This window comes from Bos indicus, chromosome 26 (genome assembly GCF_029378745.1).
Source record: "Bos indicus isolate NIAB-ARS_2022 breed Sahiwal x Tharparkar chromosome 26, NIAB-ARS_B.indTharparkar_mat_pri_1.0, whole genome shotgun sequence".
In the NCBI taxonomy this organism is placed as follows: domain Eukaryota; kingdom Metazoa; phylum Chordata; class Mammalia; order Artiodactyla; family Bovidae; genus Bos; species Bos indicus.
This window is the reverse complement of record NC_091785.1, coordinates 15,815,806-15,842,343: the sequence shown is the minus strand read 5'-3', so window position 1 is coordinate 15,842,343 and position 26,538 is coordinate 15,815,806. Positions and strand designations below refer to the sequence as shown.

General features: G+C 37.6%; 1 protein-coding gene across 9 annotated transcripts in view; it reads right to left on the bottom strand.

The window, feature by feature from the left end:
• The window catches only part of TBC1D12 (TBC1 domain family member 12), a 119,506-nt gene that overhangs the window by 52,529 nt on the left and 40,439 nt on the right, over positions 1-26,538 (bottom strand). For all 9 annotated transcript variants that reach the window (XM_070780507.1, XM_070780506.1, XM_070780505.1 and 6 more), the window contains exon 2: positions 861-984. In XM_070780507.1, the coding sequence (XP_070636608.1) occupies positions 861-984 (124 nt within the window). The remainder of the gene's footprint in view (positions 1-860; positions 985-26,538) is intronic.

Sequence of the window (26,538 nt, the reverse complement as noted above, 5' to 3'; positions counted from 1 at the left end):
AAAGATATAAAAATTATGTTCTTATTTACTTGGGAAACCAGTTTTTCCTTTCAGCAATAAAAAGAACACTATTAAATCCTTATAGGAAAATATTTTCCCAATTTAAATGACGATTATTGTTTTCATGGTGATTATTTTTATAAATGCTGGATGTGCTAAATTTGATAAACTATAATTGGAAGGAGATAAATAAGACATTTATCATTCTATCTCCTTCTGAGGAGTAACTTCTCTGAACTTAAAAATGCCACAAACTGATAAAGGAGTCTCACTGTTGTCCAGTCTCACGGATCTCCTATTACTGAGAAGCACAAGCTAAGAAGTCAAATAACACATGAAATTCTTAAGAACTCAAGAATATGGATATTAAGAGAGGTAACAGAAGAACTGGCTCCTAAATTACTGGAAATAGAATATATACCCACCCATCTCACAAAGTCCTTGGTAGAAAATCAGAAAATGACCAAGGAAATTTTCAACCTCAAAATATATCAGTTCACAACTACCCATCATACATAAAAGCTGTGCCACTGCAAATGCTACCATGTTCAATTAGAAGTCACAGTATGTGGTGAGAATGGTTTACTGAGAAAATTTTAAAAAAGAAAGAAAAAAGAAGACACTATCCAAGGAATAACTAGGAAAGAAAATCAGTGTTCTGCTACTATCAATAATTGTCACAACCATAAAATATAATTGAAAATATACGTCATGCTTTAAAAAAAAAACTTAAGATTACTACAAATATCTATAGTCACAAAATTTTGTATGTTAAAAAAAATCAATGAAAGTAGAATATGGTTATCTAGAAGAGAATCTTTGGAAAGCAAGACAAACCGCATGGCTATATTAGTACTTACCTGCTGAATGATTTTGGAAGTTTTCTGAAGATTCTCTCTGGGAGGGACTTTACCAAATAATTTCCAGCCAGGAGCACTATGTACAACTGATTTGAGTTCTTTTGTCCTTTTTGGGAAAAGGTTTCTGAAACACAGAAAAGTTACATGAATTGTGCTTCTGGTAACCAGGGAACTACTTGAAAAATGGTAGATGTAAATAAAATGTAAACATTTGCTTTGAACTAGCTACAAAGTGTACTAGAATTGACTATACATGTATTATACTTGACAGTAAAAGCCAAAAATCTGAGAACAAAAAAGTTAAAGAGAACTTGTATAAAATAGGTAAAGGATTAAGCCATACAATTTTTGTGGGAAAATACTACTTAATTATTCTCTGTAACAATTTGTTAGTGTTTGAAATAAAAGAGTATCTATTGAGCCTATTCCTATAATATATGTATATGCAAACTGTTTTTCCTAGGCAAGTATGCACAAGAAAAGCTTACTGTGAAAGGGCCAACATGTAACCTAGTAAGAAAGTTATTTCTCATTGACAGTCTAAACAAAAATCTGCATAAGGAACAAGGATTTTACTTATAATCACCATGCCCTTACCAACCAAATTAAGTATATATTGTACATGTAAACAGGAGTGATATTCAAAATATGTATACATCAATATGGCATGCCAGGGTACCACAGACTAATCAGAAAGGTACAATGAATCCAACTGAATATAAACACTTCATATAAGCTGTGATATAAATATTCACTAAGAAAATTTAAAATTTTTACATACAAACAGTCACAAAGTATTTGAAATCTCAAATAACTTGGTTTATCTATACTCAAAATACATACATACATCTGTTCTTAAAAGTACATTATTGTGATAAGAATGGGATAAATTTTTAATGCATAATGTTAAGGCTATTCTTCGAGTTTAGAAAGATATCAACGGACTCCTACAAAATATGGGTTAATCAATAATAAAGAAATACTTTCATTTTCCTGATTGTACAGTGGAAGTGAATTGATAACTTTTGATGACAATTTAGACTAATTCCTACTTAGGATACTCTAAAAGTTTCATCTGAGACCATATATAGTTTACTCAGTTTCCTATTTCATAAAATATCTACGTTTTCAATAATGATTACATGAAGGACTGGTATATTTACAATACAGTTTCATGCCTCAAAGGATGGCCTATTAATTTAAATACTATTTTATACCTTGTGTGCTGCTCATCAATTTATTGCCTCATAGCTCCATTATGAACCCTGCAGTATACGCTCTGTGACAACATGGAATTCCTTTGAGGATTTCTCCTTTTAAAATAAACATGAAGCTGTTACACTTTCTCAGTAGAGAGCACTGAAGGGACACAGCAGGAGAAAGGGGCTCTGGTCTCCTGTGGTTTCCAGCTGAAGCAGAGTGGGTCAGTGGTTTGGTGTGAGGATATCCAGTAGAATTCTGCTCAGTCATGTGCCCAAGTCCCTCAGCAAACTTGCAGCCTCAGCAACTCAACTGGCAGATGGCTTTCCTGTAGTCCTCTTAACATGTAAACTGGCACCCCAAAGGCTTCCTGCCAGCACTGATGCACTAATTCTCTCTGTAAGCCCCACACAGCTCACTTGTACTCCCCAGAAAGTTCTCATCAAGCTATGCTTCCCCCACAAGCCTCCATGTGGCCTGCCTACACACCTTCCAACCAAGGTTTCCCATCCAACCATGTTAAACACAGGGGAAGGACCTTTGACACCAAGGTTTATACAAAGAATTCTTGCATGAGACATCAAAAGCATGATCTATAAAAGAAACACTGATGAACCAAGCTTAAATTGAAACACTTGCACTTCAAAAGACATCACCGATGCAAAATGAAGTAGAAGGATCTAGAAATCAGTGTCTCCACCAAAGTAAAATTTGAGCCAGAAAGAGCAATTGGAATCAATCATTTTAGAATTTCAGAACCTTATCAGAAATTTATAACCACCAAGGGAGTGCATGAAAGGAGAGGCTGCTGATCTTCCTTAAGTGAAGAGCATGGGTGAACCAACTACCATCAACTGTTCCTCAGCCCTTCCCTCCTGCAGCAGTGGAGACAGCAGCTTGCTGGCTCCAGGAGGAATAGTTTCTAGAACAGGCAGCAGCAGCAGCTTCCATTGGTGGTATCTATTAGAACATTAAAAAAGGGTACATTTTTTGACCCAGATATTTAAGGAAATCTTAGTCAGGCCACCAGCTAACTGCAGGAAATAACAGAACAGAAACTTGTGACCACACACAAAAAGGATTACACACTTTGCAAAAACAGTTTGGAAATAACACAAACAGATGGCTCTAGCCTTCAATGAACAAAAATCTGCAGTCACTGAGAACTGAGAAAACAGATTTATGCGGTTTCAACATAATAATGCTCAGAATGTCCAGGTCTCAACAAGAAAAGAATTATAATACATATAAAGACACAGCAAAGTATAGACCAGTCACAGGAGAAAGAATTTGGCAAAAACTATTCCTAAGGAAGTTGAGACAATGAGATTACTAGTCAAACATGTTACATTAACTGTCATAAATATACCCAATGAGCTAACCAAAACTATGAACAAAGAATTAAAGGAAATCAAGCAAGGAACAAAGTGAGAATATCATTAGAGACATTATATATAGGAACCAAACAAATTCTGGAACTGAAAAGTAGAATAAAATTTAAAATTCACTAAAATAGTTCAACATCAGATTACAGCAAGCAGAAGAAAATATCAGCATGTAACATGACAATAAGACAGTTGAACTTATTCAGTCTCAAGAGCACAAAGAAAAAAGAATGAATAAAAATGAGCAGAGCCTGAGAAATTTGTACAACCCTATGGCATATACTAGCATATATACTATAAAAGTTCCAGAATCAGAAGAGGAAAAAAAAAGGGAGGTGGCAGAAACAATTTTGAAGAATGGCTAAAAATTTTTCAAATATGATGGAAGACACAAACCTACACATCCAAGAAGCTCAACAAACTCCAAGCAAAATAAATTCAAGGAGATATACACAAAGATACATTATAGTCAAACTGTCAAAAGACAAAGAGAGAATTTTGCAAACATCAAGAGAGAAGCAACTATCACAAACAATCTATCTTCATAAGATTAACACCTGATTTCTCATATGACATCTTGTAGGCCATAAAGTGTCAGGCTGACATAATTTAAAGTTCTAGGGGAAAAAAAAAAAACTATCAACTGAGAATTCTATATGCAGCAAAAATCTATCCTTCAACAATATAGGAAAAATGAAGATATTTCTAGATAAACAAGTTAAGCGTGCTCATTCCTAACAGATATGCCCTACAAGAAATGTCAAGAATTCTTCAGAATGAAGTGAAAAGTAGCTTAAAACCATGAGAAAACACTGGTAAAATTATTTACACAGGTAAATGTCAAACCCAGTATTATTGTACTTTTCTGTTTATAACTCCACATTTTTTCCTATGTGATTTAAAAGGTAAATGCATAAAATAATATTTACAAATTTATGTTATTGGGCATACAACATACAAACATGTAATCTCTGACAATAACAATATAAATGAGGAGGTACAGAAATGTATATAGTTAGCACAGTATTAGTACACTAATGAAACTGGTTTATATGCTAATGAAATTAATTCGGTATAATTCAAACCAAGTTGCTTTAAGTTTATGATGTCAATTGTAATCCCCAAAGTTACCACTAGAAAATAACTTTAAAATATACATAAGAGAATCAAAATGGTACACTAAAAATTCAACTAAATACAAAAAGTAGTAAGGAGGAACTGAGGAACAAAAAATATATATAAGACATACAGAAAATAAACAGCTAAATGACAGAAATCCTTACTCATCAACAACGAATTTAAATATAAGTTGATTAAACTTTTATTAAAAGGAGAGTGACTGGCAGACTGGATTAAAAATACTATGTATGTTGTCTACCTGGGTGGCACAGTGGTGAAGAACCCGCCTGCCAATGCGGGAGATGGAAGAGACAGGGTTTGATCCCTGGGTTGGGAAGATCCACAGAAGGAGGGCACGGCGACCCACTCCAGTATTCTTATCTGGAGTATCCCATGGACAGAGAAGCCTGGTAGGCTACAGTTCATTCGGTCACAAAAAGTCAGACACAACTGAAGTGACTTAGCAGCAGGCACATGTTGTCTATAAAATATTCACTTTAGATAAAAAGATACAAAGAGGTTAAAAGTAAAAAGATGGAAAATTATATTGAAAGCAAATAGTAACCAAAAGAGAATGCCAGTGATTATATTATTGTCACATAAAATAGATGTTAAGTCAAAAAGGTTACAAGAAGCAAAAGAGAACATTATGTGTTGGGGCAAAGTTTAATCCAGCAAGAAGATATAACTACTATAAACATTTTTGTTGTTGTTAAGTAGCTAAGTTGTGCCCAACCCTTTGGCGACCCCACAGACTATATAACGCACCAGGCTCCTCTGTCCATGAGATTTCCCAGGCAAGAATATTGAATGGGTTGCCATTTCCTTCTCCAGGGGATCTTCCCAACACTGGGATCAAACCTCCATCTCTTGCATTAGCAGGTGAATTCTTTTACCACTGAGTCACCAGGGAAGCCCAATTATAAACATACATACACCTAACAACGGAAGAAAAATACATGAAGAAAAACTGACAATACTGAAGGAATAGGCAGTTCTACAATAACTGGAGACTTCAGTACCATAGTTTTAATAAAAAAAAAAAAACAATCAGGTCAGAAAGGAAATCGAAGACTTAAACATTAAGTAAGTTAGACCTAATAGGCATATGCAGAGCATCCCACTCAACAACAGTAAGATACACATTCTTAAGGATACATGGAATATTTTCCAGAATGAACAATATGTTAATGCATAAATGCTTTAATAAGTTTTAAAAGATTAGAAACACACAAAGTATCTTTTCCAACCAGAATAAAATGAAATTATAAATCAGTAACAGGAAGAGGAACTTCTCTAGTGGTACAGTGGTTAAGAATCCATCTTGCAATGCAAGGGACACAGGTTCAATCCCTGGTTGGGAAACTAAGATCCCACATGCCATGGAGCAACTGAGCCTGAGCACCACATAACTGAGCCCTCGTGCTCTGGAGCCACTGTGCCACAACTAGAGAGTCTGTGTGCCCCAATGAAAGATCTCACATGGCACAATGGAGATCCTGTGTGCCGCAGCTGAGACCCAATGCCCACCAAATAAATAAATAAATAAATGTGTCAAAGATATATATATATATATATAAATATAAAGAAGAAAACTGGAAAATTCACAAATACATGGAAACTAAACAACACAGTCTTAATAACCAATAAGTGAATAACCAACTTAATAACCAATAAGTGAATAAATTAGTCAAGAAATTATAAATTAGAAAACACTTAAGATGAACTGAAACAGAAATAGAGCATATCAAAACTTATGGTATACAACAAAGGCAATGCTAAGAGGAAAGTTTATAGCTGTAAACACCTATACTTAAAAAGAACCATACCTCATATCAATAATATAACTGCACACCTGAAAAAAAAAAAAAACTAGAAAAAGAAGAGCAAACTAAACCCAAAGCTAGCAGAAGGAAGAAAATAGTAAGGATTAGAGTGGATAAAATGAAAAAGAGAATTGAAAAACAATAGAAAAAAATTTTAAGCAAATTTTGTGGAAAGATCAACAAAGTTGACAATTTCCTAGCTAGACTAAGAAAAAAGGAGAAGAGTAAAATTACGAAAAGCAGAAATGAAAGGGGGATATTACTACCAATAAGGGGGATATATGAATACTACGAACAACTGTTCACAAACAAATCAAATAAATGAAATGGAAAAATTCCTAGAAATACACACACTACCAAAACTGACTCAAGAAACAGAAAATCTGTTGAGGCAATTGACTCAATAGTCAAAAACCTAACAAAGAAGAGCTGAAGAACAGATGGCTTCACTGGTGAAAAATCTAACAAATATTTAAAGAAGAATACCAATCTTTCTCAAATTCTTCTAAAACAGTGAAGAGGCCCAGAGTTACTCAGTTTTCCTAGGTCTTTCCCATGTATACATATTATTAAATTTTTGCTTGATTTTCTGGAATCTAAAGCTAGAATAATATTTTATATTGGACGGGCAAAAACTAAGAAATATGATAATATCAAATGTAGAGGGAAAGGAACACTGAGGAATTTATGTTGGTGTAATCACTTGTTCCAGTTGCATACACTATACTACTGTTGAGCATTATACTTCTAGCTACATACTCCAGAGAACGTTACGGACATATGCACTAGAAGACATATAAAGAACATTCAAGGCAACATGTTCAAGAGAGCAAAAATCTTTTAACAATTCAAAGATCCACTGATAGAAGAATAGAAAACTTAAGTTATGCTAATTAGTAAATGCAATATTATTCCACTGTGAGAATGAACCAAACATACATTCATCAACATGGATGAATCTTAAAAATAACGAGTTTAAAAAGAAAGGCAAGGGGTGGGGCAAGATGTAGAGTTCACATAGTGTATCATTTTTATAAAGCTCAAAAACAATAAAAATAATAAAAAATTGGGCAAAAATAATTCCATAAAACATCAAGGAAATTCAGGATAGTTGCTACCTCTTAGGGGTGAGGAGGATAAAAAGACACTCATAAGGTAGTATATTTTCAATAGTAGTGTTGGTAATGTTCTGTTTCTGAGATTGGACAAAGGGTTTACCAATGTATACCAGGCATCATAATTCACATATCTGTTACATATGTATTTCTTTTGTATGGCTCAAAAAAAAAAAAAAAACACTAGTTTTTATTAAGCTATATAAAACTAATGTACCAACTGGAACTCCCTTGTAACTAGAGAGCACTAACTAAACCAATTAAAAGATTTCATATTCTTAATGTATCACTAAGGAGCTATAAAGTTAGCCTTTGCCTATAGTTTTAGGCATCCACTTTTGTCACAAGCTTAGACATACTTCTTTGGGCCAAAGTTGATAAACATTTCGGACTGTAAGCATTCTGTAAGAGTCAATTTACATTCATATATAAATTTGTCTTCATCATACTGAGTTAGTTATTTAGTCAGAAGCCTTCACACTAACAATTAGCTCTTGCAGGTGCGGGGAGGGTGGAATCTACAATGAACAAGCGGTTTTGTTTGTTTTTCACAGCTATTGATACCATCAACTCCAATCACTGACAAGAACGAAATCTTTAATTACAACTTTAACAGTTTCAGATCTAAAAATCTATAAATTGCTTTTCTCCTCACAACAATGCACGAACAAGGCAGTGCCTGTAAAGTGAAAAACATAGCTTTTCATTCTCTAGAATTGCAGGGTTACATATATAATTAATTAAAGCACCATAAAGTAAAAGAACATAAGCATTATTTTTTCAAACTCAGTGAAGCACAGCTTCAAAGAATGTCACCTAGCTGAGAATGCAGACAGAGCAAAAGAATGAGAGGACCACAAATGTAAGATGTGATTATACCAGAGGACAGTGATAATGACAGATCAGAAAACTCATGTGCAGAGTTTTACAAGGAGTTTTTGGGAGTGCTTGTCTCTATAACCTTTAGCTACAATTAGATACTGTAATTACAACCAAACACATTCTCATGTGAAAAGCTAGAGGCTATACATATCGACACTGTCCATTAGATCTCTGTAAGTTACAGAACAGAACCCTTTACAAATCACAGACAAAATGTCAAATATACACAAAGTTTTGAATAAATATTGTTAGAAATTATTCTGAATCATTAAAAAATGTTATGCATGTGTATATATATATATATATATGTTTATGTGCAAAATTAATTTACAAGAATATTTTGAACTTCCAAAATTAAAGTCAAGGAATAATAATTTTTTAAATCAAACAACAGTTGGTCTTTCAATGGATGCAATTTCTGAAGAATCTTGCTATGACTGGCAGGTATACAAAGGGGAAAAAAAGCAAACAACAAATAGATAACTCCAACAATAAAAAGTCTGCTTATAATATGTATTATAGTACAATATTATAATAAGACCAGAATGAAGCTTAAATTTTCATTAAATCATAAAAACAAACCAAAACCAAGTATCTTATATTCACATATCCAGTAAAATTTGGCTACTCTAAGAGATTGTCATAAAATAAATATGAACCCACAGGTATCCAACTGCAAAGAAAGGACATCAGATAATGTTTCACAATAATTTCTTATGCCACTAATAACTTTTGGATTGGGTTTTCAGGTTATCCCTTGCCATGAAAAAACTATAACATAGCTAAATGGCATACATCTTCAATGAAATATAATTTTAAAATATTGTTACAAATATATAGAATGATATTAAAATGACATTACAGACTAAATGGGCTTCTACTTGCTAGCCTAGGAAGAAAAATACCAGTTTATCAAATCTTAAGGGGACAATACAATGAAAAGTTACAAAAATAGACAAAAACGTCCCATACTCTGTTGTTCTTCTCATGCGCATTCCTGTGCCACCCACCTGCCCCAATCCACCATCAGGAGACTGAGAAAGTGGAGGTCTCAATGCAAATAAACATGTGGGCAAAAGTTCCTCCTCACCAGTTTTGCAAACTAAAGACAAACTGTCTTTGTCTGTCTCTTCCCCTCGCCTTTTTCCCCCCTCCCAAGACATTCAAAGTTCTTAACTTTAAAGCAACAGTAAAGGTTTCTTAGCAGAACAAAACTGCTAAATGTGTTCAAGAACCCACACTTAAAAGGGGACAATTCTTTCACGCTGAATTGGAGGTAAAGCCTGACTGTATGAATGAGATTTACACATCAGTGTTGGAGGACAGAAGTCATTCATTTTGACTGCTTCCTGTTTCAGGAGAGTGGCAGGGCAGAGGGACATTCCTAGCATCTCTTTTCTCCCTTATGCATCTCCAACTGAGGAGATAAAATTTTGCTGACAGACATTGTTACCAAATGGCAGAAAAGATACTGTTTGCTCTATTTTTCTAATATGCAGGCTGTTTTCTCTGCACCCCTCTACCCCCATCTCTACAGGAAAGGCCTGGTGTGCTAGCCTTTCACAGTCACTGAACTGACTCAGTTCAGCTCCTTGTTCAGTCGTGTGTGACTCTTTGAGACCCCATGAATTGCAGCACGCCAGGCCTCCCAGTTCATCACCAACTCCTGGAGTTCACCTAAACTCATGTCCATCGAGTCGGTGACGCCATCCAGCCATCTCATCCTCCTGTCCTCTTGTCATCTCATGTCCTCCAGCCATCTCATCCTCTTGTCCCCTTCTCCTCCTGCCCCCAATCCCTCCCAGCATAAGGGTCTTTTCCAATGAGTCAACACTTCACACGAGGTGGCCAAAGTATTGGAGTTTCAGCTTTAGTGTCAGTCCCTACAATGAACACCCAGGACTGATCTCTTTCAGAATGGACTGGTTGGATCTCCTTGCAGTCCAAGGGACTCTCAAGAGTCTTCTCCAACAGTCAGTTCAGTCGTTCAGTCGTGTCCAACTCTTTGCAACCCCATGAATCTCAGAACACCAGGCCTCCCTGTCCATCACCAACTCCCGGAGTTCACCCAAACTCATGTCCATCGAGTCAGTGATGCCATCCAGCCATCTCATTCTCTGTCGTCCCCTTCTCCTCCTGCCCCCAATCCCTCCCAGCATCACAGTCTTTTCCAATGAGTCAGTTCTTCTCATGAGGTGGCCAAAGTACTGAAGTTTCAGCTTCAGCATCATTCCTTCCAAAGAAATCCCAGGGCTGATCTCCTTCACAATGGACTGGTTGGATCTCCTTGCAGTCCAAGGGACTCTCAAGAGTCTTCTCCAACACCACAGTTCAAAAGCATCAATTCTTTGGCGCTCAGCCTTCTTCACAGTCCAACTCTCACATCCATACATGACCACAGGAAAAACCATAGCCTTGACTAGATGGACTTTTGTTGACAAAGTAATGTCTCTGCTTTTCAATATGCTATCTAGGTTGGTCATAACTTTCCTTCCAAGGAGTAAGTGTCTTTTAATTTCATGGCTGCAGTCACCATCTGCAGTGATTTTGGAGCCCAAAAAAATAAAGTCTGACACTGTTTCCACTGTTTCCCCATCTATTTCCCATGAAGTGATGTGACCAGATGCCATGATCTTCGTTCTCTGAATGTTGAGCTTTAAGCCTATTTTTTCACTCTCCTCTTTCACTTTCATCAAGAGGCTTTATATTTCCTCTTCACTTTCTGCCCTAAGGGTGGTATCATCTGCATATCTGAGGTTATTGATATTTCTCCTGGCAATCCTGATTCCAGCTTGTGCTTCTTCCAGCCCAGCATTTCTCATGATGTACTCTGCATATACGTTAAATAAGCAGGGTGACAATATACAGCCTTGACGTACTCCTTTTCCTATTTGGAATCAGTCTGTTGTTCCATGCCCAGTTCTAACTGTTGCTCCCTGACCTGCATATAGGTTTCTCAAGAGGCAGGTCAGGTGGTCTGGTATTCCCATCTCTTTCAGAATTTTCTACAGTTTATTGTGATCCACACAGTCAAAGGCTTTGGCATAGTCAGTAAAGCAGAAATGGTTTTTTTTTTCTGAAACTCTCTTGCTTTTTCGATGATCCAGCGGATGTTGGCAATTTGATCTCTGGTTCCTCTGCCTTTATTAAAACCAGCTTGAACATCTGGAAGTTCACAGTTCATGTATTGCTGAAGCCTGGCTTGGAGAATTTTGAGCATTACTTTACTAGCATGGGAGATGAGTGCAATTGTGCGACAGTTTCAGCATTCTTTGGCATTGCCTTTCTTTGGGATTGGAATGAAAACTGACCTTTTCCAGTCCTGTGGCCACTGCTGAGTTTTCCAAATTTGCTGGCATATTGAGTGCAGCATTCTCACAGCATCATCTTTCAGGATTTGAAATAGCTCAACTGGAATTCCATCACCTCCACTAGCTTTGTTCGTAGTGATGCTTTCTAAGGCCCACTTGACTTCACATTCCAGGATGTCTGGCTCTAGGTCAGTGATCACACCATCGTGATTATCTGGGTCGTAAAGATCCTTTTTCTACAGTTCTTCTGTGTATTCTTGCCACCTCTTCTTAATATCTTCTGCTTCTGTTTGGTCCATACCATTTCTGTCCTTTATCGAGCCCATCTTTGCATGAAATGTTCCCTTGGTATCTCTAATTTTCTTGAAGAGATCTCTAGTCTTTCCCATTCTGTTGTTTTCCTCTATTTCTTTGCATTGATCTCTGAGGAAGGCTTTCTTATCTCTCCTTGCTATTCTTTGGAACTCTGCATTCAGATGCTTATATCTTTCCTTTGCTCCTTTGCTTTTCAGTTCCCTTCTTTCACAGCTATTTGTAACGCCTCCTCAGACAGCCATTTTGCTTTTTTGCATTTCTTTTTCTTGGGGATGGTCTTGATCCCTGTCTCCTGTAGTATGTCAGGAACCTCCGTCCATAGTTCATCAGGCCCTCTATCAGATCTAGTCCCTTAAATCTATTTCTCACTTCCACTGTATAATCATAAGGGATTTGATTTAGGTCATACCTGAATGGTCTAGTGGTTTTCCCTACTTTCTTCAATTTAAGTCTTAATTTGGCAATAAGGAGTTCATGATCTGAGCCACAGTCAGCTCCTGGTCTTGTTTTTGCTGACTGTATAGAGCGTCTCTGTCTTTGGCTAGCTGGATACATTTAGAGTTAGGAGGTACAAAGGCGTATCTTTCAACTCAGATTTTGTGAGTATTAAAGCTGATGTTTTGAGGTCCTATTTGTGTCCATGTCTTTCTCTCTTCTAGTAACAAACCCATATGGGCTGATAAAGAGCTGTTCTCCCTCAACTCCAACTGTCAAGTCTACAGGTTGGGTATCTTATTGCCTCAGATACACTGGAAACATTAAAACGATGTTTTCTAGTTTGGGCTTTTTCATGTTTGCTTTTCATTCTATGACACATTTTGTCAGTGTGTACAGCGAACAAGGAGTGGCAGTAGTAATTCATCTTTCCATTAAAATCACTCTCCACTCCAATCAACACTATGTTCACACACACAACAACCTACACACCAGAGACACAAACACACCGTCTTCTATTCTCTGCACCACTCACGTCCACTCTTCATAACAAAAAGAAACTGAGAAAATCTGGAGCAACAGTTAAGAAACAGCACTAACTCAAGAAATACCAGATCAATGTTTCTATATTGCCGAAAATGTAAAGAAAAAGAAAAGAGACACACCACCACCAACAACAAAATAACAGATGTGGGGATAAGAAGAGGAAGAAAATAAAAAAAGGCCAAGTTTTTCCTTTAAGTGGTTTTTATAATAAAGGTTGATGAATGGCTTTTACTTGTTAATACCTGTTAATACCTGCTTCACATATCTGTTTCATTTTTCTAAGATTTCGTCACTTCTTTTACCACCATAAAAGAGTTAAAGATGATATAAAAGAGATCACTTGCCTACTACTCCTTATTAAAGGATATATATAGCTAACCAAAAAGGGCCACAGCTTGTTCACACCATGTAAGTTCTCTGCTCATGATTTCTAAAGTAGAATCTCCAGTACCTGGGTCTTTAAGAATTGGCAAACCCACTTATATATCTGAGCAAAAACCATATAAATTCCATATTTTCTCAGACTATGGCGTCCGACAGTTACAGGAAAACTGTGACTACATAATCCTGAACCTTCTTACCACCAACAATATCATCAGCTCTAGTAAAACAACACTGTTTTTGCCTAATATTTACATACATATGACTTTTTAAAACTTTTTAGATTCATTAAATAAATTCTAATCATCATTTAAATGTAGTTGTACATTAAAAGGGGGCTAGAATACTTTTCAAAACAGGAAAAAATTCAACTTTAATCAAGAGAGAAAAATCAGCTTAAAAAACTGGAAATCATGACCTGATCTTCAAATTCTGTCTCAGCAGAAGTTGGACTTCTGACCACACAGCAACTTCCTGGACTTTGTACTTAAGTTTCCCTAAAGTATAATAGAAGGCCAAAAAGAAAACATTATCTAGTGAACATGGAATGCTACAGTTTGACTACATAATTAATTCAAAGAATTATAAGTACTGTCTCTTTAAAACACAGTTCTTTGGCTACCCTTGAGTATTTTGGATTAAAGATCTGGCATGAAGATTACTTACATTCTTTCCAAACCTCAATCATTTTTCACTTGAAAAACACTTTCAGCTGACTAGATGCAAAAAAAAGTTTGCTGTTTTTTTTTTTTTTTTGCAAAATAACTTAGGCTTTTTTGAATTCCAAGAATTTTCTTTTAGGCCCGTTTCTGGATCTTGTCTTTGTCATTATTACAAATCCTAAAAATCAAAAAATAATAGAGAATTTTACTTAATACCCACTGTTTAACTAATCTAAATACTGCCACAGATCAGGACTATCAGAAAAGTACAAGTTTAAAAATAAAATTTAAAAAAAATAAATAACAACAAAAAAAAGAAAAGTACAGAATTAAGCATCATTTATTCTTTGTAAAAAAACAGAAACAGAATTTCAATGCTGAAAGTAAAGGTTGTAATTCTTTTTTTACAGTATTTCAGAGCTGTTAGGGACCTCAGCCAGAAACCAGATTAAAGGTTCTTAATCAAGAATCAGTGCACCTACATGAACAGACTAGAGGAGGTCCATGAGCCTCCTCAAGCTCTATGTACAATTTAAAGTAAATGATGTATTCACAAACATTCTTCTTGGGCAGCTATCTATAGCTTTCATCAAATGTTCCAAGTATTCAATGTGTCACCCGACCACCCCCAAGAAAGGTTCACGAGCCACTTCCCAAGGTCACATAAATAGTAAATGTTGGAGCCAGATCTCTCACACAATTCCTCTTTTTTCTAATCACACTCATCTTGTTCACATCCTCCATAGAACAATCACAACATAACAGCTTCCAACTATGCCTGTTCCCTTTCATCCTACACATTGCCAAAATGCTTCCTGATATTCATTTAAACAATACAAACACATACATTATTTTCTTCTTTCTCCTGTTTTCATGTCAGCAAGTCATCTTATGGTATGTGTTATTTCTTTTAGTAAATAAGTTTCAGGCAATATCTTACTGACAGAGATCTTTTTATTCTTCTACTTCCCTGAGAGCTCAGTTGGTAAACAATCCTCCTGCAATGCAGGAGACCTCACTTAGATTCCTTGGTTGGGAAGATTCCCTGGAAAAAGAATAGGCTACCCACCCTAGTAATCTTGGGCTTCCCTTCTGACTCAGCTGGTAAAGAATCCACCTGCAATGCGGAGACCTGGGTTTGATCCCTGGGTTGGGAAGATCCCCTGGAGACGGGAAAGGCTACCCACTCCAGTATTCTGGCCTGGAGGATTCCATGGACTGTATAGCCCATGGGGTCGCAAAGAGTAGAACACGGCTGACCAACTTTCACTTTGCAGGGAGAAAACACAATTGAATACAACTAAGGAAGGGAAAAATAATTATAAAAATATCCTTGCTTTTGTGCTACATACTACACATCATGTATCAAAGTTTCATGAAGAGAAATTGTTGCGTTAAGCCCAGTGTAGTACCTAAGACATTCAGAGAAAAGATAGAAACCACTAGAAGAAAAGAGGAAGGATACAGGAAAGAACTTTTAGGAGAAGAACATGAGCAGTAACAAGGAACAACATAAGTAAAATATGAGCAAAAACATTTCAGTCATCAGGAGGTAAGATATCTTTTAACCTCTAAGAGAAATTTGGGGGGACTTCCCTGGTGGTCCAGTGGTTAGGATTCTACACTCTCACTGTCAGGGTCCCAGATTCAATCTCTGCTGGAAGAATAAGATCCCACAAGTCACACAGCTTAGCCAAAGGGAAAAAAGAGAAAGTTGGGAGAGAAAGGCAAGATAAAGACTGAATAAAACTAACCACATGTGAATACTTATCCATTAATGTCTCTTACATAAATAAAACTATGCTAGTGTTGTTTACCATAAAAGTAAAATATCTTTTCATGTACTAATATTTAATCTTCATGATCAGTACACAGTTATGGTGATTATAGCACAACTGTGAACTGAGTAAATATCACTGAGCTGGGTACACTTTGAATGGATGAGCTGTATGGCATGTGAATTATATCTCAATAAAACTATTATATTAAAAAAATATATCAAAAGTGACAACAGGTAAAAAGACAATAAGACCAAGTGGGATGTATTCCAAGAATGCAACACTCATTCAGTAGTCAATAGTCAATCAATGTAATTCACCATCTTAACAATCAATGGCATCCCACTCCAGTGTTCTTGCCTGGAAAATCCCATGGACAGAGGAGCCCGGTAGGCTGCAGTCCATGGGGCCGCTAAGAGTCGGACAGGACTGAGCGACTTTACTTTCACTTTTCACTTTCATGCATTGGAGAAGGAAATGGCAACCCACTCCAGTGTTCTTGCCTGGAGAATCCCAGGGATGGGGCAGCCTGGTGGGCTGCCGTCTATGGGGTCACACAGAGTCGGACACAACTGAGGTGACTTAGCAGCAGCACCGACAATCTAAAGAAGAAAAAACATGATCCATATCAATTTATGCATTTGAAAATATCCTGAATCTAGTCTTGATTTTAAAAAATAAACAGAAAACTATGAATAAAATAGAAGTTACCTAGCATGGTTAAAAGCATCTGTAAAAATAACGTACAGCTAACATCACACTCCTCATCATGGATCACAGGCTTGTCTTAGAGAAGGGGCTTTATAACTCAGTGAAGCTGTAAGCCATATCATGCAGGGCTACCCAAAATTGACAGGTCACAGAGGAGAGTTCTGACAAAATGTGGTCCATTGGAGAAGGATATGGCAAACCACTCCAGTATTCTTGCTCTAAGAACCCTATGAGCCGTATGAAAAGGCAAAAATATATGACACCAGAAGATGAGCCCCCAGGTTGGAAGGTGTCCAATATGATACTGGGGAAGAGCACAGGGCAATTACTAACAGCTCCAGAAAGAATGAAACTGCTGAGCCAAACGACGCTCAGCTGTGGATGTGTCTGGTGATGAAAGTAAAGTTCGATGATGTAAAGAACTATACTGCATAGGAACCTGGAATGTTAGGTCCATGAATCAAGATAAATAAGACATGGTCAATCCGGAGATAGCAAGAATAAACATCTACATCTTGGGAATCAGTGAATTATAATGAACAGGAATGGGCAAATTTAATTCAGATGACCATTATATCTACTGCTGTGGCAAGAATCCCTTAGAAGAAATGGTGTAGCCCTCATAGTTAACGAAACAGTCCAAAATGCAGTACTTGGGTACAATCTCAAAAATGACAAAATGATCTCAAGTTCATTTCCAAGGTAAACCATTCAACATCACAATAATCCAGGTCTATGTCCTAATTTCTGATGCCGAAGAAACTGAAGTTGACCAGTTCTATGAAGACCTACAAGACTTTCTAGAACTAACACCAAAAAAAGACATACTTTTCATCACTGCTGCTGCTGCTGCTGCTGAGTCGCTTCAGTCATGTCCGACTCTGTGCGACCCCAGAGATGGCAGCCCACCAGGCTCCCCTGTCCCTGGGATTCTCCAGGCAAGAACACTGGAGTGGGTTGCCATTTCCTTCTCCAATGCATGAATGTGAAAAGTGAAAGTTAAGTCGCTCAGTCATGTCCAACTCCTAGCGACCCCATGGACTGCAGCCTACCAGGCTCCTCCGTCCATGGGATTTGCCAGGCAAGAGTACTGGAGTGGGTACTTTTCATCACAGGGACTGAAATGCAAAAGTAGGAAGTCAAGAGATTCCTAGAGTAACAGACAAGTTTGGCCTTGGAGTACAAAATAAAGCAGGGCACAGGCTAACAGAGTTTTGTCAAGAAAACACATTGGTCCAAGGAAACATCCTTTCCCAACAACACAAGAGATGACTCTACAGATGGTTGGGCATCACCAAATGGTCAATACCGAAATCAGATTGATTATATTCTTTGCAGCCAAAGATGGAGAAGCTCTATATAGTCAGCAAAAACAAGACCTGGAGCTGACTGTGGCTCAGATCATCAGCTCCTTATAGCAAAATTCAGGCTTAAATTGAAAAAAGTAGGGAACACCACTAGGTGATTTGGGTATGACCTAAATCAAATTCCTTATGATTACACAGTGGAGGTAATAAATAGATTTAAGGGATGAGATCTGGTAGACAGTGTGTGAAGAACTGTGGGTAGAGGTTCCCAACACTGTACAGGAGGCAGTGACCAAAACTATCTCAAAAAAAAAAAAAAAAAAGGAAATACAAGATGGTAAACCTCCTGGTTTACCTCCTCCTGGTCTGAGGAGGCTTTATAAATAGCTGAGGAAAGAAGAGAAGTGAAAGACAAGGAAGAAAGGGAAAGATACACCCAACTAAATGTAGAGTTCCAGAGAATAGCCAGGAGAGATAAGAAGGCCTTCTTCAATGAACAATGCAAAGATGTAGAGGAAAACAACAGAATGGGAAAGACTAGGGATCTTTTCAAGAAAACTGGAGATAGCACGGGAACATTTCATGCAAGAACAGGCACAATAAAGGACAGAAACAGTAAGGACCTAACAGAGGCAGAAGAAATCAAGGAGAAGTCGAAAAAGGTCTTAATGATCGGGGTAACCAGAATGGTGTGGTCACTCACCTAGAGCCAGACATCCTAGAGTGTGAAGTCAATACTTTGGAAGCATTGCTACGAACAAAGCTAGTGGAGCTGATGCAATTCCAGGTGAACTATTTAGAATCCTAAAAGATGATGCTGTTAAAAGTGTTTCACTCAATACGTCAGCAAATTTGGAAAATTCAGCAGTGGCCACAAATTGGAAAAGGTCAGTTTTCATTCCAATTCCAAAGAAGGGCAATGCCAAAGAATGTTCAAACCACCACAGAATTGCACTCATTTCACATGCTAGTAAAGTTATTCTCAAAATCCTTCAAGCTAGGCTTTAGCAGTATCCGAACTGAGAACTTTCTGATGTACAAGCTGGATTTAGAAAAGGCAGAGGAACCAGAGATGAAATTGCCAACATTCACTGGATCACAGAAAGCAAGGGAATTCCAGAAAAACATCTACTTCTGCTTCACTGACTACAAGAAAACCTTGACTATGGATCACAACAAACTGGAAAATTTTTGAAGAGATGGGAATAACAAATCACCCTACGTGTCTTCTGAGAAACCTGTATGCGGGTCAAGAAGCAACAGTTAGAACCAGACACAGAACAACTGACAGGTTTGAAATTGGGAAAGGTGTACGAAAAGGCTGTATATTGTCACCCTGCTTATTTAACTTCTACCCAGAGTACATCATGCAAAATGCCAGGCTGGATGAATCACCAGCTGGAATCAAGACTGCCAGGAAAAATATCAACAACCTCATACATGCAGATGATACCACTCTAATGACAGAAAGTGAAGAGGAACTAAAGAGCCTCTTGAGGGTGAAGCAGGAGAGTGGAGAGCCTGAAACTCTGGCATCTGGCATCTGGTCCCATCACTTCATGGCAAATAGATGGGGAAAAAGTCGAATCAGTGACAGATTTTATTTTCTTGGGCTCCAAAATCACTGCAGATGGTGACTGCAGCCATGAGATTAAAAGACGCTTGCTTCTTATAAGGAAAACTATGACAAACCTATACAATATATTAAAAAGCAAAGACATCACTTTGTTGACAAAGGTCTGTATAGTCAAAGCAATGATTTTCACATAGTCATGTACAGATGTGAGAGTTGGACAATAAAAAAAGGCTGAGTGCCCAAGAATTGATGCTTTCCAACTGTGGTGCTAGAGAAGACTTTTGAGAGTTCCTTGGACTGCAAAGAGATGAAACCATCAATCCTAATGGAAATCAACCCTCAATACTCATTGGAAGGATTGACACTGACAGAAGATCCAATACTTTGGGCACCGGATGGCAAGAGCCAACTCGGAAAAGACCCTGATGCTAGGAAAGACTGAAGGCAAAAGGAAAAGAGGATGGCAGAGGATGAGATGGGTAGCATCACCAACTCAGTGGGCACATGCTGTGCCTGTGCTCAGTCTCTTCAGTCATGCCCGACTCTTTGCACCCTATGCACTGCAGCTTGCCAGGCTCCTCTGTCCATGAGATTCTCCAGGGAAGAATACTAGAGTGGGTTGCCATGCCCTCCTCCAAGGAATCTTGCCAACTCAGGGGTTGAACTCACAACTCCAGCATGTCCTGTGTTGCAGACAGATGAATTTGAGCAAACTCAGGGAGAAAGTGAAGGACAGGGAAACCTAGCATACTGCAGTCCATGGGCTGCAGAGTCAGACATGACACAGCAACTGAACAACAACATCATCCTTCAATGTAAAAGACCAAATGTTTTGGAGATTGGTAACAAGGTAAGGTTATCTACTCCCATGACTCCCCTCAAAAAAAATGTAAAATCCTCGCCAGGACACTAAGGCAAGAAAAATAAGTGTCCCAGAAAAGCTTCTAGAGCTAATAAGTTTACCAGGATTATAGGATAGAAAGCAAACAAAAATTAATCATATTTCTATATAGTACAGCAGTGAATATTTAGGAACTGAAATGTTAAAAATACATAATCTATAATAGTTCAAGTCCATGAGGTTGTAAAGAGTCGGACACGACTGAGCGACTGAACTGAACTGATCATAGCTCAAAAATAAATATTTGACATAAATATAAGAAAAGATAGTGGAGGTGATGGAATTCCAGCTGAGCTATTTCAAGTCCTAAAAGATGATGTTGGAGTGCTTCACTCAATATGCCAGCAAATTTGGGAAACTTAGCAGTGGCCACAGGGCTAGAAAAGGTCAGTTTTCATTACAATCCCAAAGAAAGGCAATGCCAAAGCATATTCAAACTACTACACAATTGCACTCATCTCACACGCTAGCAAAGTAATGCTCAAAATTCTCCAAGCCAGGCTTCAACAGTACGTGAACCAAGGACTTCCATATGTTCAAGCTGGATTTAGAAAAGGCAGAGGAACCAGAGATCAAATTGTCAACATCGGTTAGATCATCGAAAAAGCAAGATAGTTCCAGAAAAACATCTACTTCTGCTTTATTGACTACACGAAAGTCTTTGACTATGTGATCACAAAAAAACTGTTGAAAATTCTTAAAGAGATAGGAATACCAGACCACCTGACCTGCCTCTTGAGAAATCTGTATCCAGGTCAAGAAGCAGCAGTTAGAACTGGACATGGAACAACAGGCTGGTTCCAAATTGGGAAAGGAGTATGCCAAGGCTGTATATTGTCACCCTGCTTATTTAACTGATATGCAGAGTACATCATGCAAAATGCCAGGTTAGATGAAGCACAAGCTGGAATTAAGACTGCCAGGAAACATATCAATAACCTCAGATTTGCAATTGACTCCACTCTTACGGCAGAAAGTGAAGAGGAACTGAAAAGGCTCTTGATGAAAGTGAAAGAGGAGAGTGACAAAGCTAGTTTAAAACTCAACACTGAAAATACTAAGATCATGGCATCTGGTCCCATCACTTCATGGCAAATAGATGGGGAAAAATGGAAACAGTGAGAGACTTTATTTTGGGGGGCTCCAAAATCACTGCAGATGGTGACTGCAGCCATGAAATTAAAAGATGCTTGCTTCTTGGAAGAAAAGTTATGACCAACCTAGACAGCATATTAAAAAGCAGAGACATTACTTTATCAACAAAGGTCCATCTAGTCAAAGCTATGGCTTTTCCCGTAGTCATGTGTGGATGTGAGAGTTTAACCTTAAAGAAAGCTGAGCACTGAAGAAGTGATGCTTTTGAACTGTGGTGTTGGAGAAGACTCTTGAGAGTCCCTTGGACTGCAAGAAGATCAAACCAGTCAATCCTAAAGGAAATCAGTCCTGAATATTCATTGGAAGGACTGATGCTGAAGCTCCAATACTTTGGCCACCTGATATGAAGAACTGACTCATTAGAAAAGACCCTGATGCTGGGAAACATTGAAGGCAGGAGGAAAAGGAAACAACAGAGGAAGAGATGGTTGGACAGCATCAGCGACTTGTTGGACATGAGTTTGAGTAAGCTCCGGGAGTTGGTGATGGACAGGAAAGCATGGCATGCTGTAGTACCATGGGGTCACAAAGGGTCGGACATGACTGAGTGACTGAACTGAAGAAAACATAAGCAGAATGTGTATGCTGAAAGCTACAAAACTCTGATAAAAGAAGTTCATGAGACCAAAATTATAAACAAAGAAATATACTGTGTTCCAGGAATGGAAAACTCAACATACTAAAGACGTTAATTCTCCCCACGTTAATTAACAAAGATTATCCGTAAATATAGATAAACTGATTCTAAAATTGACATGGAAAGGAAGCAGAATAGCCAAAATGATTTTGAAAATTTAATTAGTTGTCACTTTCTTCATTAGAATGTGAGCTTTATGGATGTTGCCACCTCATTAGACTGTGAGTTCCATGTTGACCATTGTACCCTAGTGCTGTGCTTGCACACATAAATCAGTCTGCTAATTGAGGGCTGCAGAGAAAAAAATAACTGCTATCCTCAAATTAGCTGTCTTATCCATTCGTGGTTGCTACAACAACAACAACAACAAAAACAAAGACTTGGTGGTTTGTAAACAAAAGATGCTTCTTCCCTCCAGTTATGGAGGCTGGGGAAATTTAAGATCAAGGCACTGGCAGATTCAGTGTCTGATGAGAGTTGGCTTCCTGGTTCATAGACCGTAGTCTTTTCACTGTGTCCTCACAAGGCAGAAGGCACAGGAGAGCTCGCCAGGCCTCTTTCATAAGGGCACTAATCCCATTCATGAGGGCTCCACACCCATGATCTAACCATGAGCCAAAGGCCCCACCAGCAAACAGTATCACAATGGGGATTAGGTTTCAACATACAAATTTTAAAGGGGACACATTCAGTCTATAACAGTAGTCTAATGGAGGAGTGCAGTCTGAGGAGCTATTATTTCTATGAAACTTTCTCCCCATGAGCCATTTCTTCTATAAATCACTCCCTCCTGATTTTACTTTCTATCTTATATAATAATCTGAATGCTACTTTTAAACTCTAAATGCACTGAGAAGTAGACTTGTGCTATTTCCACAATAACCTGCACATAAGGTATTTAAACACTCAGGAAATTTTCATTTTTGAAACTAACACAGAATAAAAATTGACTGCCTTTCTTTTGGCATACAGTTCTACAGGTTTTACCACATGTAAAGATTCGTTCACCACATGGCTTAGTGGTAAAGAATCCACCTGCCAGTGCAGGAGATGCAGGTTTGATTCCTGGCTGGGGAAGATCCCCTGAAGAAAACAGCAATGAGTGGGTTGTCTGGGAAATCCCATGGACAGAGGAGTCTGGTGGATTATAGTTCATGAGGTCACAAAGAGTCAGTCAAAACTGCTCAGTAGCGACTGAGCACACACACACATAGATTTGTGTAACTACTACCTCAGGAGAGGTGATAAACATTTGTATCATCCCCCAAAATTCAATCATGTTACCTCTTTGTAGTTACCCCTCCCAATCCCTGTAAAGCACTGAAATGAGCACAAAGATGGACTTAAAAGCCAGATTCAGTGCTAGAGGAATAATATTGCTTCCCTCATCTCACGCTCCCTGGTACTATCAACGTCATAAGCATTTCAATTTATGTTTGCAATGTGATCATCACTGGCTTTACCAGAAAGGCTTTATTCTAGCTCCTTCTTTCCTGCTATAGAGTCTGTACTCAAATATGTTTACTGAATTAACACGGGAGGATTCAGACAAACAGAAATTAAAGGGAGAGAATAACATATTAATTCATTGTGGCTAGAATAAACTTAAAAGTACAAGCAGAAAAGAATAGAGAATTTCATTTATTGCCCCAAATCCTCAACCGTCTCTAATATCTATGGAAAAGTTATAATTTTTTTTAACCGAGCATTAAAGACTCTTTACAATTTGGACTCAAATTATTTTTCCAATATTATTTCCTACTACCCTTTTTACAACTAGGAGAAATACATGTGACTTTAGAATACCTGCAACCTACTCCCACTTCTTTGACAGTATCTTTGTCCCAACTCTGCCTGAAGCAGTAGCCCAAAATGGCTATATTTGTGTTTCATGGTCTTGCCCCTCAGTCAGCACTGATTAAGTTGGACTGCTGATAAAACATGGATAAATTCATATGCAGGCTGAGACAATCAGATTTCCAGGATTTTTAAATAAAAGACATAGAGATTGAGTCAAATGACAATAAATGCTTGAACTGATAAATCAGGTACAGTTGAAACAGCTTCTGCAGGTAAAAAGCATGCACTGAACCAAGAGGCAGAAAAGAGATGAGAAAAGCCAAGCATCCAGTGGAAAACAGAAAAACTACTATTCCAGGTACTCTATAGCCCAGCTATATTTTATTTTCTATCTTCAGAATATGTACAAGTTTCCTATTACAAGCCTACAATAAACTCTCCTGCATTTAAGTAGCTTAAGTTGGCTTATATTCCTTCAAACTAAATAACTCTAACTGTACTCTTTTTCACATATGCTCCAATTTCTTGCCTCTGTACTCTGGATAGCTACATAAATATCTTACCTTTTACAGTACAAACTAAGTTGGTTGCACATACTTAGAACTGTAATATATCAAATTTAAAACATTTCTACTTTTGCGGATCAAATGAAACTCTCAAGAAAGTATAAAGGCAAACCATATAACAGGAGAAAATATGTAATTTGTTTTGCTAATTAGAAAAGTGAAAGAAAATATTTACCTCACAAGTAGAAAAGTATAAAGGATACTTCAAAACTGGCAACAGCATAAAAGCAGTACTTATAAAGTTCAGTATTTCTTTTACAGATGATGTATTATGGGTTTTACCAAACACCCTATTAACAGGAGTTGTAGGCTTCACCAAAATTAAACTGATATAGCTCTAACCACCCAAATATGACCAAATTCAAGGGTGGCAGACCCCCAAGTCACTGAATTTATTTGATCCTTCAGAAAAGTACCAGAGGGGAAGAAGAGTACCAGAGGTGAAATCATTTTGCTTGTTTATATAAATCTCAACCCTTTACATATTATTATGTGTCTCACTATTTGCCTGGGGATGAATCTATTATATCTAGAATATTAGAGTAATTACTATAGTTAATATATAACTGAACTTGCTTAGCTGGCTTCCTAATGTATTTCAACTATGACTCTCCTCCACGTTCAATTCTTCAGTCTTATCTTACATGGGCCCAACTGATTTCTCTCCTATAGAAACATCTCCCAAAGGAATCAAACATACTTTGAGAAATGATACTATTACTCCCAGAGTGACTATTCCAAAGGTTCCAATCATTGAACTATTAAGCTCTGGTACTTTTTAAAAAGTTCTTAATCCAATAAATCTTTGTGTTCATATATACATGGCTCTATGTCTCTTTACAAAGACAAAAAAGACATGTTTCATATCTGCAGGGAGTTTTCATTTTAGTGGAAGAGAAACATACAGCTACAAGTAATGATGAAAGTCTCAATACTTTGTCTTTACATCATTCAATCCTCAAAAACAGGTGATGGGTACATGTCCACCATCCACGTTTATGAAGCAATATATAGACCTTGTGCATTGGGTATACAGACACGATTTTACTACTTTATTCTCACAGGATTTCCTCTGAAATTGTTTTGTTTCCCACAACAATTAAAAACTACTAGGTATAAAATAAATAAGATACAAGGATGTCATAGATAGTACAGGGAATATAGCTAATACTTTACAATAATTTTATTTTTTTAATTTATTTTTAATTACTTTTTATTTGGCTACACCAGGTCTTAGTTGTGGCACGCAGAATCTAGTTTCCTGACCAGAGATCGAATCTGGGCCCACTGCACTGGGAGCATGGAGTCTAAGCCACTGGACGACCAGGGACATCCCTGTAATAACTTTAAATGGAGTATAACCTATAAAATATCAGATCACTAGATTAAATACCCGTAATTAGTATACTATTGTAAATCAACTGTAGTTGAATTTAGAGGGGGAAAAATTGGCCTAATAACTATCCTGGCTCTTTGCCCCTCCTCATCAAATTCCTTATAAAACATGGTAGACATAATTTTTCACATGACTCTCCAATTTCATATCATCCCACTTCCCTCAAAACAAAAATCAGTTTCATCCACCTCATTAGACTCTGTGGGAGAGGGAGAGGGTGGGATGATTTGGGAGAATGGCACTGAAACATGTATAATATCATATATGAAACAAGTCGCCAGTCCAGGTTCGATGCACGATACTGGATGCTTGGGGCTGGTGCACTGGGACGACCCAGAGGGATGGTACGGGGAGGGAGGGAAGAGCAGGGTTCAGGGTGGGGAGCACGTGTATACCTGTGGCGGATTCATGTTGATGTATGGCAGAACCAATGCAATATTGTACAGTTAAAATTTAAAAAAATGTTAATTAAAAAAAAAGAAAATGCAAATACAATGAGATATCACTTCAAACATGTCAAGATGGCTGTGACCAAAAGGACAAGTGACAACTGTTAGGGAGGGTGTGGAAAAAGGGAACCTCTGTAAACAACTGGTGGGAATATACACTGGTGCAGCCACTATGTTTTCCAGTATGCCAATTCAAAAACTTAATAGGACTTCTGAGTATACATC